This window comes from Podarcis erhardii, assembly GCF_964252035.2.
Source record: "Podarcis erhardii genome assembly, chromosome: 11".
NCBI lineage: Eukaryota > Metazoa > Chordata > Lepidosauria > Squamata > Lacertidae > Podarcis > Podarcis erhardii.
This window is the reverse complement of record NC_138501.1, coordinates 9,715,882-9,732,196: the sequence shown is the minus strand read 5'-3', so window position 1 is coordinate 9,732,196 and position 16,315 is coordinate 9,715,882. Positions and strand designations below refer to the sequence as shown.

Here is a 16,315-nt window from a genome sequence, read left to right as displayed (position 1 = left end):
TGTGTTTTTCTCACAGCCTGAGGAAAATCGCCGGAATGGACCTCGCCGGAGGGAGGTCAAAGGAATTCAGCCGGTGCCTGCAGATAGGCACATCCCTCTGACCGAGCCTGAATTCCAACAAAATTAGGGCAGCCTAATGAAATCGCTGATAAGTTGCATTAATTAATTAACAGTTTAAATATACACATTTCCATGTGAGGGAATAGTTCTAAAGAAAAAGGTGACGCACGTGTTTATATTACACTTTTAGATTAAACACAACACAAACATTATTTTAAATTAAGGATTCACCATTCTCTAATGGAAGGGAATGCCTCTTTTAAGATAATATGTTAATTATAAAATGGTGCTTGACATCAGACATATATATATATATATATATATATATATATATATATGTCTGATGTCATTCTCAACCCACTAAGAAGGCGCTCCAGGTTAAATGGGCCAGCCAATTTAATTTGGTCAGTTATGAATATATATATATATATTCATAACTGACCAAATTAAATTGGCTGGCCCATTTAACCTGGAGCGCCTTCTTAGTGGGTTGAGAATGTTTTTGTTTGTTTGTTTGTTTGTTTGCTTGCTTGTTTAAAAAAGATCATTTCTCATAAAAGACAACTGCACGATAGCACAATTCTCTCTTGTGTTGGAGAATATGAAAAGTGCATGTTAATTTTGAATTATTGATCTGTCTGTCTGTCTGCCTATCCACAATGCCTTGTCACTGAGGAGCTCAAGATGATACAAACAACTATCCCGGGTTGAGCTAAATTAGGTCAGAAGAGGGAAAGTGACAGGCCCAAGGGCACCTCCTGAGTTTCAGGTATGAGTGGGGATTTGAGTCCGGTTTGCTCAGATCTCCCCAGCCATAGTTCAACATGCCATGCATCTCTTGAATGTTACACTCCATATTACCTGGCATATACTAATTCACAAAGACAACATTTGATGCTCCACCAATCTCACATCTGCAGTCTGCTGTAGCCATCTACAAAAACTACAGAAGAAGAGAATAGCACAGGGGTCGGGAACATGTGGCCCATTGGCCGAATGTGGCCCACAAAGATCATTTTACCAGTCCATGAGCTGCCCCTGAACCAAGCCGCCCACTCGGCGTGTCCTCTGTGCACTATGCTAAACCGGCATGGTGTAGCGCGGGGACACGCCGAACGGCACCAGAAATTGCGTCTGCACAGGTGCGATTTTCGGCATTTGGACATGCACATACGCGATTTCTGGCGTTGCGCTGCACCAGTCAGGCCCATAGACAATCTCCGTGGGAGTGAACCTTGCCGACCCCTGGACTAGCACAAAGGAGGAAATATAAAAGCCTGGGGTTCTCTCTTTTCTGTCATGTGATGAGGCACACCATACTCCGGGGCTGTGGGAAATTGTAAAGTGGTATCAGAAGCAAATTTGGGTCACTACGGCTATAAAGGTAAAGGTAAAGGGACCCCTGATCATTTGGTCCAGTCGTGTCCGACTCTGGGGTTGCGGCGCTCATCTTGCTTTACTGGCCGAGGGAGCCAACATACAGCTTCCGGGTCATGTGGCCAGCATGACTAAGCCGCTTCTGGCAAACCAGAGCAGTGCACGGAAATGCCGTTTACTTTCCCGCCGGAGCGGTACCTATTTATCTACTTGCACTTTGACGTGCTTTTGAACTGCTAGGTTGGCAGGAGCAGGGACTGAGCAACGGGAGCTCACCCCTTCGCAGGGATTCGAACTGCCGACCTTCTGATCAGCAAATCCTAGGCTCTGTTGTTTAACACACAGCGCCACCTGCATCCCTACAGTTATAAAAGGAAGCATATTTCACGAGGCTGTCCAAGCGCTAAACTTTTCTGGCTCTGAGAACTGGAGCAACTATAATGAAGTGAAGGACTAAATTATGACCAAAAACTATCTATTCCATGAAGATCCACTTCTATAAAGGGCCAAAGGCAGAGATGAGGCTGAACAAGTGACTCTATTCTAGAGTGGAAAATCCCCTTTTGGTGCCTTGCCCCATTACAGGGGGTGGCTTCTGAAGATGTTTTGCTGCCTGAAGCAAAGTAGTAAAATGGCATCCCCTCCTACAAAATCAAGGTGCATAGCACCCAAGACCAGCCAAGTTATTTTGGCACCCGAGGCAGGAAATCCCACATGCACATCTCTCTTTCCCTGACGAAGAAAATATAACAACAAATTAAGCAGGTAACTATTTGCTGCCTTTTCACGGCACCCAAAATATGCCGCCTGAGGTGGACTGCTTTGCCTAATGGTAGAGCCGGCCCCATTGGAATATAGGAAGCTGCATTATAGTGAGTCAGATCATTGGTCTCTCTAGTTCAGCATGGTCTGAAGTGGCAGAAGATCTCCAAGTTTCAGACAGGGGATATTCCCCCCAGTAAGTTAGTGAAAATGCATAGGACTAACTCGAAGGTCTGTTGGAAATGTAAGGAAAAAGAGGCCACTTTATATCATATGTGGGATGTGGGTGGTGCTGTGGGTTAAACTGCAGAGCATAGGACTTGCCGATCAGAAGGTTGGCAGTTCGAATCCCTGTGAAGGGGTGAGCTCCCGTTGCTCAGTCCCTGCTCCTGCCAACCTAGCAGTTCAAAAGCACGTGAAAGTGCAAGTAGATAAATAGGTACCGCTCCGGCGGGAAGGTAAACGGCGTTTCCGTGCTCTGCTCTGGTTCACCAGAAGCAGCTTAGTCATGTTGGTCACATGACTGTACACTGTACGACGGCTCCCTCGGCCAATAAAGCGAGATGAGCGCCGCGACTCCAGAGTTGGCCACAACTGGACCTAACAGTAGAGTTCCTTTACCTTTATATCATATGTAGTGGAACTGTAAAATGATAAAGGAATTCTGGGTAATTATATATAATGAATTAAAAAAAAAATTAAAATAACTTTTGTCAAAAGACCAGAAGCCTTTCTTTTAGGGATTTTAGGTGCAGATATACTGAAGGATTTGAGAAGACTCTTCATGTACACGACTACAGCTGCAAGGATGCTGCTTGCCCAGCAACAGAAAGAGGATAAGATGCCGACTAAGGCGGATTGGCAGATGAACCTACTTGACTATGCAGAGATGGACTGGGAAAATCAGAAATCAGTAGGATCAAAACTTCAACAGAGAATGGGACAAATATGGATTGTATTTAAAAGAACACTGTAAACACTTGAAATCTTTGGCAGGCTTTGAATATAATAATAATAATAATAATAATAATAATAATAATAATAATAATAATAATAATATTTTATCTATAACCCACCCATCTGGCTGTGCTTCCCCAGCCACTCTGGGCGGCTTCCAACAAAATATTAAAATACAGTAATGCATCAAACATTAAAAGCTTCCCTAATCTTTGGATAACTCTTGCAATGTTATAAAGACTTTGGATATTTTGGAGAACGATAATTCGGATGAACTATAATATGCAGTTGATTAAGATATTTAAAGGACCCACGGAGGGGAGAAGGGAAGTCCTAAGATTTGGGTGAATCTTGTTTGATTTCAGAATTTAATTATGTGATTTATTCTGTAAAACCAATAAAAAATATTTTTTAAAAAACAGACGGGATATTCCCAGCGCTACCTGAAGACGCCAGAATTGAACCTTGAGCTTTCTGCATACAAAGTAGATGCTCTGTCACTGAGCTATGACCCTTCTCTGTAAACATTATTCAACAGAGCATCTCCCTGAAACTATACTGCAAGCTACTTCTTCTGGGACACAAGAAGGCTTTGTAGTTGCCTTCTCTTTACAAAGCAGCAACAGTTCAGATGTTGACAAAAGATGGCGTAAAGCCAGGATCTAAGGAAGCAGCCACAACGACAGGTGAAGAGGCAGAAATTCTCATACCCTTGGACTCTTGGGGGACAACTCTTTCACCTGCTTGCTATTCCTGCTTTTTGCAATAGCTCTAAGGCCTCTGCTCACTCTGGTCCCGACATCTTTGAAGATGGAAGGGAAAAGGAAAGCCCAGACCTCTCAAACACAGAGCCATTCATGAATCTTAAGAAATCATCATAAACAGACCACTTGCAGACACCCACAGAACTTCGACATTTGGTGCATATATAGTCCAAGATATTAGGGAATGTTAAAAAAATAAATAAAAGGCCATGTGTAAATCATTCATTAGACACAGGGTGAATTAATATATCTCAAACGTGTAAGTTGGTGTTGGCGCTGACCTTTAAACGGCTTTGGTCCTGTATACCTGAAGGAGTGTCTCCACCCCAATTGTCCAATCAGGACACTGAGGTCCAGTGCCAAGGTCCTTCTGGCAGTTCCCTCACTGCAAGAAGTGAGGTTACAGGGAACCAGGTAGAGGGCCTTCTTGGTAGTGGCACCCGCCCTGTGGAGCACCCTCCCACCAGATGTCAAGGCAATAAGCAACTATTTTACTTTTAAAAGACAACTGAAGACGGCCCTGTTTAGGGAAGTTTTTATTGTTTGATGCTGTATTGTTTTTAATATTTGATTGGAAGCCTCCCAGAGTAGCTGGGGAAACCCAGCCAGATGAGCAGGGTAGGTAAAGGGACCCCTGACCATTAGGTCCAGTTGTGACGAACTTTGGAGTTGCAGCGCCCATCTCGCTTTATTGACCGAGGGAGCTGGCGTACAGCTTCCGGGTCATGTGGCCAGCATGACTAAGCCGCTTCTGGCGAACCAGAGCAGCACACAGAAATGCCGTTTACCTTCCCGCCGGAGCGGTACCTATTTATCTACTTGCACTTTGATGTGCTTTCGAACTGCTAGGTTGGCAGGAATTATTCTTATTCTTATTTTATCACACAGCAAGGAGGCGGATGGCAGTGCAAAGGTGTGGCAATGTTCAGGGAGGCAGGAGAGGATATATTGTTTATTAATATCCTTCCTAACTTGTGCTAGCAAATTCTATAACTTAGCAGAGTTTTAAACATTCCCCTTTTAACGCACTGCGGGTAGCTGGTTGCAAGCTTGTTTAAGCTTCTCAATATAGATTCCTGGCAAGATCCCTTATTTCCCTCTTAAAAGAATAAACATGCCACAATCTTGTTTAAGATATATGAAAGTAGTTTACTCACAGCATCATCAGTTCACAGATGGATCCCTAAAGGCAGACTTAGTTACAGATATATATACATGTGAGTCTATCCCATATGGAGATAGTTAGTCTCTTTTTCCTCTGTTGGTTGAAAGCATTTCCGGCTAAAAAAAGCTGCTCCAATGAAAAGAGGAAGTCAAAGAAGAGGGAGAGATGGCTGCGTGCTTTTGTCACCTGGACAGGTAAGGTCACGCCCACCTCTAGTGACATGCAAGAGGAAGGATGCTCCAGGCCAGGAGGAAACAGGAAGTTTTCGACTGGCTGGAACAAACATGCCCTTTGCGTGTCCACTCTAGGCAAACAAGGAATGTTGTACTTGACTGTGTATCCCATCCCACAAAAGGGAGGCAGCAACTGTTCTCCATTGTCTCAGATATCAAAATGTCTTCCTCAAGCCCTGGAAGTTTCCAGTATGGAACAACAAACTTCTGCAGCCATGCTTCTTGAGTTGAGATCCATTAAGGCAGGCATAGGCAAACTCCAGCCCTCCAGATGTTTGGGACTACAATTCCCATCATCCCTAGCTAACAGGACCAGTGGTCAGGGATGATGGGAATTGTAGTGCCAAACATCTGGAGGGCTGGAGTTTGCCTATGCCTGCATTAAGGTCAATGGCACTATATTGGTTTCTGTTGTGTACTGAGTTGAATAGGATCCAAAATGCAGCAGTCTGATTGCTCCTAGAACAATAGGATTCAGAATGCAGCAGTCTGATTGCTCCTAGAACAATAGGATCCAGAATGCAGCAGTCTGATTGGTCCACAGGAGCCACCCAATCCAGCTCCAGGTGGAAGTGAATCCGCAACCTGATTGGCCTACAGGAGAATCCCGGAATTAGCCAATCACATGGGGCCCATTGTGTAAATAATGTATATAAAGCAGATATTCTGGGTGAAATTCCATTCCTCCTCACCACTATGAGCTGAATAAAGAGCATGAAATCCACTCTCGACTCCGAGTATATTTCAGTTTCAATAGAAGATTCTGACATAAATTATTACTACTATTATTAAATTTCTATACCGCTCTTTATCCGAGGATCACAGTGCAGTTTACAATATAAAGACACAAAAATACCTGCCTTAATAACAAATAAGAACAATAGCCCTACCCCACCCCCACACAGTTTAAAGGCCATAGATTGTTCAATTGGCCAAAGGCCTGAGAAAAGAGGAATATTTTTGCCTCGCGCCTAAAGATATGTAACCAAGGCACGAAGTGTAGTGTAACCAAGGCTCTTCCATAGGGAGAGCATTCCTCAAACAAGCAGCTACTGCAGAAAAGGCCCGTTCTCGTGTTGCCTCCCTCTAGACTTCTCGCAAAGGAGGCACACAAAGAAGGGTCTCACATGATGAACACAGAGTCTGGGGTGGATTATATAGGGAGAAGCAGTCCTTGAGGTATTCTGATCCAAAGTCATTTAAGGCTCAGCAGGCTATGCTGATTGTGAAAAATGGGATCACGAAAAAATGTAAAATAATGTCCCCATTATTATATATAAGTCCTAGAGACCCTGGCGAGAAAAATAAGAGCAGAAAATACAATTAAAGGAATAACGGTAGGAAATAGAGTATACAAATTTTTGTAGATTGTGATTACTATAGAAGACCCTAAGAATACTTTACCGATAAATGTTGGAAATGTAAAGAAAAAGAAGGAACATTTTATCATATGTGGTGGGAATGTAAGAAAGTAAAAAACTTCTGGGAAATGATATATAATGAGTTGAAAAAGATGTTGAAATATACATTTAAAAAAAACAACAGAAGCATTTTTACTTTGTACTATAGGTGAGGATATTAATAGACAAGATGTTAAATTGTTGTTATATGCAACAACAGCAGCAAGAGTATTGTTAGCCCAGAAATGGAAGCAAGAAGAAATTCTGATGAAAGAAGAATGGCAGACAAAATTAATCGACTACGCAGAATTAGATAAAATGACAGGAAGGATTCGAAACCTGCGGAACCAGAGATTCACTGAAGATTGGAAGAAATATAGGAACTATTTGAAGAGCAACTGTAATCAACAAATTACGCTAGTAGGACTACAATAAGTTTTGTAAGGAGAAATATATGAAACATTGCAAAGCCGAGAAAGAATAGAGATAATAGTTTTGAGATTTAAATGTAATAATGAAAGTAAGAAATGTATATTAAGTGAATAGACTGGAAAATTTTCAGATGTGATTGATGGAAGTAAAAAAAAAACCTGTATAAGATGTAAAAGTATGTTTAATTATTGTTAAAAATGATATGTTAAAAAAAACTAATAAAATTTTATATATATGAATGAATACTTTACCAAAAGTGTTGGAGAGGATCCAGGAATTTGGACAGGTAGCCGCCCAATGGCTACTAGCCCAGAGATGGAAACAAGATACAGTCCCTACCAGAGAAGAATGGCAAAGCTGATGGACTATGCTGAAATGGCAAAGCTGACAGGGAAATTCAGGAACCAAGAGGACAAAAACTTTATAAAAGAATGGGGAAAATTCATGTTGTCTAAGAGACCACTGTAATGAGATGGAAACATTGGCAGGATTTTGATTTCACTTGTAGTGTAACAATTATCATGGAAAATTTGGGTTGATATAACAGTTAGAGTTTGTAGAAGATGCAGTTTTAAATGATTAAAAAGGGACTCCAGGGAAGGGGTGGGGGAAAGTCCTGAGATTCGGAGGAATCTCTTTATATGGATATGCAACTGAATTTTTTTATAATTTTGCACTGTAAAAACCAAATAATATTTTTTTTTAAAGGCTTTATAGGTCAAACCCAGCACTTTGAATTGGGCCCAGAAGTTAATTGGCAGCCAGTACAGCTGGGCCACGATTGCCGTTATATGATCCAATGGTTTGTGTCATTGTACAAAAGAAGAAGATCTAAATTAAATAATTAAACAACCAATGTATTTTTGTGCCTTCTGAGTGGAAGTAGTTAAAGCAGTAATGAAATCCAGTTTCCCTGGTAATTTCATGCCTGAGAATATTTTACTTTTAATTAGTAGCTGCAGCACCATCCCAGTCACTCCTGAGTCATGATTTATTCTTATTTTTATTTCTTCCTTTTTAAAAAATCATTATTAAACATGTTAAAACCAGTAATTAAAGTACAGCTTTTAATTTTTAATAGGCAGTGGGTGTTATTATTGTGGAAATGCAAAGCTGCATTAGAGTTCCTAAGTGGCTGTTAAGAAAACTGTAAGTAGAGACCATTATAAAGCCATTTTTGTCCATAAAGCCCTTTGGAAAGGTAACGGATCTCCCCATGAATGCTAATAGCTGACTCTTGCTGCTTATTGACCATGAGCATCTCACCCATCCAATCCATTTACTGAGCTGCTATGATGTCACAGAAGGTTCAACACCACCTAATCATTGTTGAAGAAGAATCTTATGTAAAGGCATAAATGTGGTGGTAATGGTGCATTGTCTGTGAAAGAAAAAAGGCCAGCTTGACTAAGAGGCCTGGGCCTCGCCCTAGACACAGGAAGAGCCTGGTGGGAAGACTGGAGGAATAAGTACTAAGAAACTCAGAGAGTATTTTTTTTAAAAAAATAATGGCTCCAGAAAGAAATATACAATAGACCTTCAAGTGTCCCAATTTGCCCAGGACATTCCCTGAATTACAGAAGCCTACCCAGCTTCTGATCTGATCCTGGAATGTCCCAGTTTCCCCCCTCCAGTGCTACCACTGAGCTCAGAGAGTAGTATGAGCTGGCATATGGTTTTGTTGTTCTGTATTCTTGTATGAACCAGCTAACTCATGGAGCAGCGCAGCTGAAAGACACACATCACAATTTTCATGCAGCTGGGGTAAAGATGAAAGATGTGCGTGGACGCCTAAGAGAGAAAGAGAAACAGGGAGGGCATAAAGTTTAGTCAAGAGATTTGAAGAAAGGCTGGCTGGAATACGCAAAGGGGGGACGTTTTCACCTACTCTAGGGACAGGAAAAAAATTACGCTCCTAGCAGCAAATGAGTTGATGAACAAAGGACCATTAGAGTCCGTGGATAGAGGAACACTGTGAGGACAAAGTAGTGCCATGGCTGCTGTCCTTGGTCCCCAACATGTACACATTAAGCATGCTATCTCCAGAAAAGAAGCCTACAGGACTGCAACTGAATGTGTGTAGCATTATCTGGAATCGCAAACCAAAATTGAACATCCTAAAAGAGTGTGGATCTCTTAACCTGCTTTTACACCAGGTGTGAGACATAGCCACATTTTGTTCATTCACTTTCTATAAAATATTTGCATGATCTTGTGAGCAAAACTTCCTCCTTCCATGTTTTCCTTCTTCGCCTTCCTTTTCTTTTTTTCCAAGTTAAGAATATCCTACTTTTTAAAACACACACACACACACACACAATTGAATACTTGAGCAATTTCCCTAGACATGGGTAGAGGACCTGTTGCTCAGCTTTTCAATAACCTTTTTTGACTGGTTATGACCTGTGTAGACAGGCAAACTAATGACGGTGTACTGGAAGAAGCAAAGATCACCGGTGTCAAAGCAATGATTCTTCAACATCAACTTTCTTGGACTGGTCATGTTGAGTAGATGCCTGATTATCATCTTCCAAAGCAACTACTCTATTCTGAACTTTAAAATGGAAAGCATAATGCTAGTGGTCAACAAAAGAGGTTCAAAAACTCTCACAAGGCAAATCTTTAAAAAATGTCGTATAAACACCGACAATTGGAGAACAGCCTTTACCAAAGGTGTCATGGGCTTTGAAGACACTCCAACTCAGGACAAAAGGGAGAAACGTGTAAGAGGAAGTCATGTTTGGCAAACCCTCATCATGATCAGCTCTCACCTGGAAACGCATGTCCCCACTGTGGAAGGATGTGTGGATCTGGAATTGGTCTCCACAGTCACTTGAGGACTCACTGTTAAAACCGTGTTTATGGAAGACAATCTTACTTGGCTACGAGTGATCGCCAAAGAAGAAGATTGAACTAGCTCATTCCTTCCTTATTGTCTGTCCTTCCTCTCAAGGAATCAACTCTATTACTTTAACCCTTCCCTTTGCAAATTTCATTAACTTTAGAGCTCGCCTTCCCTGCTGCCACCCAAGGAGTATCTTGAACATCTGTGCGCAGCTGATCACTTGAGACAATGGGATAAAAGCACTTTTCTATTTAAAAACAACTTGCATATTCAGCCAATGATTGGCTTCAGTAAAAACTTTCCAAATGCCCTTGGCTGTCCATATACATCTCCTCTCCCTACACAATGACAGTCTAGGACTGCCACCAACATGAATACAAAGCACGTCCCTGTTAAAGTTTTCACATATTCTGTACTGCTGCAATTATTGATACTACACAAATCCTACTCAGAGCGGACCCATTAAAATTAATGGGCATGACCATGGGCCATTTGTTTCAATGGGTCTACTTTGTGTAGAACTTAAAGGTAAAGGTAAAGGACCTCTGACAGCTAAGCCCAGTCACGAACGGCTCTGGGGTTGCGGCGCTCATCTCACTTTACTGGTTGAGGGAGCCAACGTTTGTCCACAGACAGTTTTTCAGGGTCATGTGCCCAGAATGACTAAGTCACTTCTGGCAAAACCAGAGCAGTGCACAGAAACATCGTTTACCTTCCTGCCAGAGTGGTACCTATTTATCTACTTGCACTTCGATGTGCTTTCGAACTGCTAGGTTGGCAGGAGCTGGGACTGAGCTACGGGAGCTCACCCCATTGCGGGCATTTGAACCATCAACCTTCCGATTGGCAAGTCCTAGGCTCAGTGGTTTAGACCACAATGCCACCAGCGTCTCTGTAGAACTTAATCAGCTACAACTCAAAGCATGGAATATGAGCATCAACTATTCTAACAGGACATGAGAACATTTTGAAAAGGACACCTCTGCTACCATGCTGGTGACTTGCAAGTATGCAACTCATACATCTCCAGTAAATGCACTCATTTGATTTGGAACAAGCACTTCATCATAGTAATTTCTGTTAGCCAGTGTGTGTAGGCCAACGATTTTTCAAGAGGACTTTCTTCAGGACAGGGAAGAACACATGAGCAAAGAGCATTTTATGCAACTAACTACCCCCCGCTCTTCATTTTTATATGGCAAATCATATTTCCAAGAACACCTGTTGCGTCTATCAGCTCAAAGTACAACAATCCTTTTTTAAAAGAAGAAGAAGAAGACGAGACCTTGAGATAGAATCTAATTTGGAGGAGGATTCCATTTTTATTCTATTCTCCACTGCCACCTTGTGGAATACTTAAAGCAATTAAGCTTGCTGGTTTGTTTCATCCCGAAGATCAAAACACCAATAAAACAGCCAGACTTTGACTTTTTGTTTTCATACGCATAAATTTCATGTTTGTGCCTTGTGGGTGGTTTTCTAATGCACTTAGCTTTCAGATTGCCCATAAAATATATCCTAATATCAACTGGCAATTATATTCATAAAGTATAATGTACATAAATAAATAGATCATATCCATTAGTGTTAATTTAACAGTTGGGAAAACCTAACCTGGCATTAGATACCATGTAGTTAACTATTTAATATCGCTATGATCTGCTATTTAACCCCACCCCCCAAAAAAGTGAAAAAAAGAAGAGACCATTTTAATTTTATTTACTTCTAGTTTTAAGTGAATGAACTGTTTCCCTCTTCTGTAATGAACCAAGATTCTTGGGTTTAAAAAGTTGGCAACAGCAAAACATAACTCTCTTGGTTCAAACTCAAGAAATTAACAATCCAGAATTGCCATTTCTGGGATGGGAAGTGTGACTTGTTGCCAACAACCCAGTTGCAATATCTCAATGACTCGTTCTCAAATTAAGCCCCAAATCACCAAATTTGAAACCACCCAAAAGTACTGCCATTGCAACCCCTGGTGTGTATCTGGATACAGCCATCACACCATCCACCAGCGTTACTTTCACTTGAGTGTTGTTTAGGCAGTCAGTCAATCATCAGAGGTGGGATTAGGGCATCATGACCGCTTCTTCCACACAGGGCCAAGGTAGTACTGTACCTTCCCACCTCCTTCCTAAAACCTAGTAAGTGCTGGGATTTGGGAAGGAGGCATGAGGGCTCTGACAGGGTCTGAGAGTCCTCCTGCCTCCTTCCCAAATAACAGGGGACAGGACTGTGATGAACTGCATCTTCCCCCCCCCCAAACAAGAAATGGAAAAAGTCACCTAAAAGTGAGAGAGCGCATTTGACAGGAGGCAAAAAATGTGAAGGAAATGCATGCTCCCTTTCAGTTCAGCACTGAATGTGATGATAAACTACAAAGGTGATGTCTGGGGAGCGGGAGACCTACCAATTTCAGTCGGAAGCTCTGTGATCAGGTTGCTTGGTAATTCTAGTATTCTCAGCTCCTGAAATAAGGCAATGTAGGCTGGAATGGTTGTGATCATAGTATTGCTTATATGCCATTCTTTTAGATGTGTCTGTTCTTTCAGAGAATCTGGAAATTCCTAAGAAAAGGAGATACACATAAGGTCTTTATTGAGGAATATTCACAAACAGAATTCTGTCAGTATTTTCAGATGCAAGCTGATGTTACTAAACGTGCTATGAACATATGTTTCATTATACTATGCACTTCCAACTCTATGCTTCTAGCAAATCACAATTCCACGTGCCCCCCACCAAATTTAAGATGCATGCAAAGGGGAAGGGCAGCTCTCTCCTGGTCTCCTCTCATGTATTTTAAAAGGAAGAGCAGCAACTTACACACATTGACCCCATTCATGATGCCAATAATACATGTATTTTTAATACACAGTGCTGAACTAGAGGAGATGCTGGATGTATGTGATCAGATCTCACATCTCTTTAAATTTATTTTTAAAACAGTCCCAGGTACTGCGGTGACTGGGGGGGGGGGCGTCTTAGTCATTTTGCCTCCAACCATTTTCCCAATATAAATCATTCTCTGGCAGCTGTTTCTCCCGTTAAAGAAAACATACAAGCCACCCCAATCTCTGGGCAGTGAGAGTCTCCAGGGGTTTCAGAACTTTTCCAGGGTTTGGTTTCCTGGGAACAAAGTTCAGCAGAGACTGTGATGTCTATAGAATAGATGGTTTTGTTGACACACATATATAACTTGAGCATAAGATGGAGGTGTTCACAGCATTAACACATCTTGCTCCCACATATGGTTGCTAGGGGAGCCCCACAGCACAGAGCCGGGGATGGGAATATCTCTCTGCCTCAATCTTTTGGATGCTGATGGGGACACTTAAATGGCCAGCTAAGGTCCTTGTCTTACGAAAAAGAAGCTTGTCTGACTGGTTCAGCAACCTCCTCTCCTAGATTCTAACTCTCACTGGATATAGGAGGCCAAGAACTACAAGGTGCTCAGGGCATCATTCAAGCTGACGCTCACCCCTCAATGCAGAACGCCATGTGTGTTTTCCTTGATGAGGCAAACAGCCAGGTGAGATGGGTGTGGTTTACATGAGGCAAAAAGCACAAGGCAAAAGGTTGTCCATAAGAAACCAAAACTGGCAAAGATTTGGACCACGTTCCAGTGGTTTCTCACCTGTTTTAGAAGATTGTCATCCCTCTGAGTTTCATTTCCCCCTTTAACAAGTCAAGAGTTAAGGAAGAAATTAAGCTCAGAGGGATGAAGTGACAATCTTCTAGAACAGGAAAGGGAAACTTCCAGATCTCAGCCCAAATTCAGACCACCGGGCCTCAGAATTCAGACTGCACAGTTCTCCCCAGGCCACCTGACACCCTCCTTGTTTGTAAGTGCTGCCAGCACAGCCAGATAGACCTGCCCAACCTCACCAGAGACCACTTGAGGTGGACATTCTCAGCCCTGGAACTGGCTGTAAAACAGGGCCATCTTTTGGAGATGAATTAAGTTTGAGTAGTGCCACGAATGGTTTCCCCCTGTGACTTTTTCAACCTGAGAGCCACATTCTCTCCTGGGCAACCTTCAGTAGTAGAAAGCTACCCTGGAGATCTTTCCCAGCCTACCTTGCCTTTAAATTATGTTGGAAATGCAGGGGGCTTCCATATTTTTTCCCATTAAAGATGAAGACTAGACTTTTCTAGTGGTTGTCTTTGTGGAACAATTTATCAGCTTCTTGCTGGCTTCTGAAGATTACTGAAGAACATGTGGGAATTGAAGAGCAGAGCCAAAAGGAAGCCTGTGTAAATTTCACTTCCTATCATAAGCTGGTTTGTAAACCAAGCGCTAAAATGCCACATAAGCCTGTCTATAGCCACATGCATGGCAGGAAGCACAATTCTGAAAAGCCAGCCATAATAAGTTTTCAAGTGTCCTTTAAACATATTTTCACATTCATTTTTTCTGCTTTTCTTTTGATCCCTTTTCTTATTTATTTTTCAAGTATGAATGTTGCTGTAGTATCATGCTAACTTTTGCTTTACACAAGGCAATTCATTATTTTTTTAAGGCTAGAGAAGAAAATTTTGCAAGCCTACAAGCAAAGGCTCTAATTCAACAAAGTTTAGGCATGCTTAAGGCTAATGAAGTCAACAGATGCTGGCACGCCTAATTCTGATAGACTGTGACCAATGTGATTATATAAAAGGTGGGGGGAAATGATTTAATCCTGTAATATCAATATCATTTGTGGCAAAGTGTCGCACCACCCAAATATTCTATCCACTTACTGTCCAGTGTTCTCCTGAAAGTTGAAAAATGAATTTGTTTCTTTCTTTCTGTGTTTCATTCAACAAGGCAATCTTCTTAATGAGCGGCGAGTTGTTTTCAAACTTGTCCAAAATTTTGTTAGTATCTACGACACCGTTATTCAGATATGCAGCTTGTGGAATGCCATTTCTTCTGCACTCTAGGATAATGTCCCATTCTTGCCTTATCCTGAAACAGGACAAAGGGAAGCATTTCTCTTTTCTTTCTTATTCCCTCTCTGCCCCATAAAAAACCATGTAATAACATCGTGTTTCAAAAAAGACAAGATCAATCAGCATCCAAATGAGATTGTATAATTTCTGCCACTGTAAAAAAAGAACATCAACAGCTTAAAAGCACACGAAGTGGGTGTGATTGTGCCCACAACACAGGGAGAAATGCGAACCTTGTGACTGCCTGTGGAACTAATGTTCTTTGGCTAAGGAAAAGAATATCCATTGGGTCTTCTGTTGTACATTAATAGGCACCACAAGGAAGCCAAACTCACTCTTGATGGACTCCCATTCATTTCTGAGATGCTCTGTAACACGTAAGCTTATACCCTCCATCATTTCTCTGTTGAAAATAGGGACTCCCCATTCCATAATGATAATTTTACTGTTTATACCCCACACATCTTACTGGATTGTCCCAGCCACTCTGGGCAGCTTCCAACATATATAAAAACATAATAAAACATTAAACATTAAAAAAAAACCTGTCCTATACAGGATTGCCTTCAGACAGCTTGGGATAACTCCATACTCTCCAACATTTCTCCAATGAAAATAGGGACATCCTAAGGAAAATAGGCCCCTTCGTGGATCAGTGCCTTGGGTGGCCCTTTGTCATGGCGAAGGGGCTTGAATAACTCCAGGAAGCTATGAGCTATGCCATGCAGGGCCACCCAAGACGGACAGGTCATAGCCGAGAGTTTAAACTAAATGTGATCCACCTGGAGAAAGAACTGGCAACCCGCTCCAGTATTTTTCCAAGAAAACTCCATGGACATAAAAAAAGGAGAAGTTTTGAGAAGAAAGTGAGAGTTTCCAAGGCATGGTCTGGTTCATGGGGTCACGGACAGTCGAACACGACTAAGATGACTAAACAAAGCAAAGGAAAATAGGAACACTTGGAGAGTCTGTAATCTGCCATATACCAAGTCAGACCACATAGCCCTGAGTAAAAGCAGCTCTCCAGAGCATGGGTAGGCCGGATCCAGCCCAATCGCCTTCTAAATCCAGCCCGCAGACAGTCAGGGAATCAGCGTGTTTTTGCATGAGTAGAATGTGTGCTTTTATTTAAAATGCTTCTCTGGGTTATTTGTGGGCCATAGGAATTCGTTCATAATTTTTTTTCAAAATATAGTCTGGTCCCCCACAAAGTCTGAGGGACAGTGGACCGGACCCCTGCTGAAAAAGTTTGCTGACCCCTGCTCCAGAGTTTCACCAGGTGTCTTTCACCAGGGCAACTGGGAATTAACATGAGCAGGGCAATGGCCCCCTGAAGAGTTCACACAGGCATTATGCTGAAAAGCTGCAAAATGTCATTCTAA

General features: G+C 41.9%; 2 protein-coding genes across 4 annotated transcripts in view; one reads left to right on the top strand and one right to left on the bottom strand.

The window, feature by feature from the left end:
- LRRC2 (leucine rich repeat containing 2) overlaps positions 1-16,315 on the bottom strand; it is an 83,858-nt gene that overhangs the window by 38,287 nt on the left and 29,256 nt on the right. Inside the window, exons 3-4 of the mRNA XM_081880554.1 lie at positions 14,742-14,949; positions 12,409-12,565 (exon numbers count right to left, since the gene is read on the bottom strand). Coding sequence (XP_081736680.1) covers positions 12,409-12,565; positions 14,742-14,949 — 365 coding nt within the window. The remainder of the gene's footprint in view (positions 1-12,408; positions 12,566-14,741; positions 14,950-16,315) is intronic.
- LOC309352187 (cryptic protein-like) overlaps positions 1,555-16,315 on the top strand; it is an 87,343-nt gene continuing 72,582 nt past the window's right edge. For all 3 annotated transcript variants that reach the window (XR_014161119.1, XM_081880609.1, XM_081880608.1), the window contains exon 1: positions 1,555-1,631. The gene's annotated coding sequence lies outside the window, so the exon portion shown is untranslated. The remainder of the gene's footprint in view (positions 1,632-16,315) is intronic.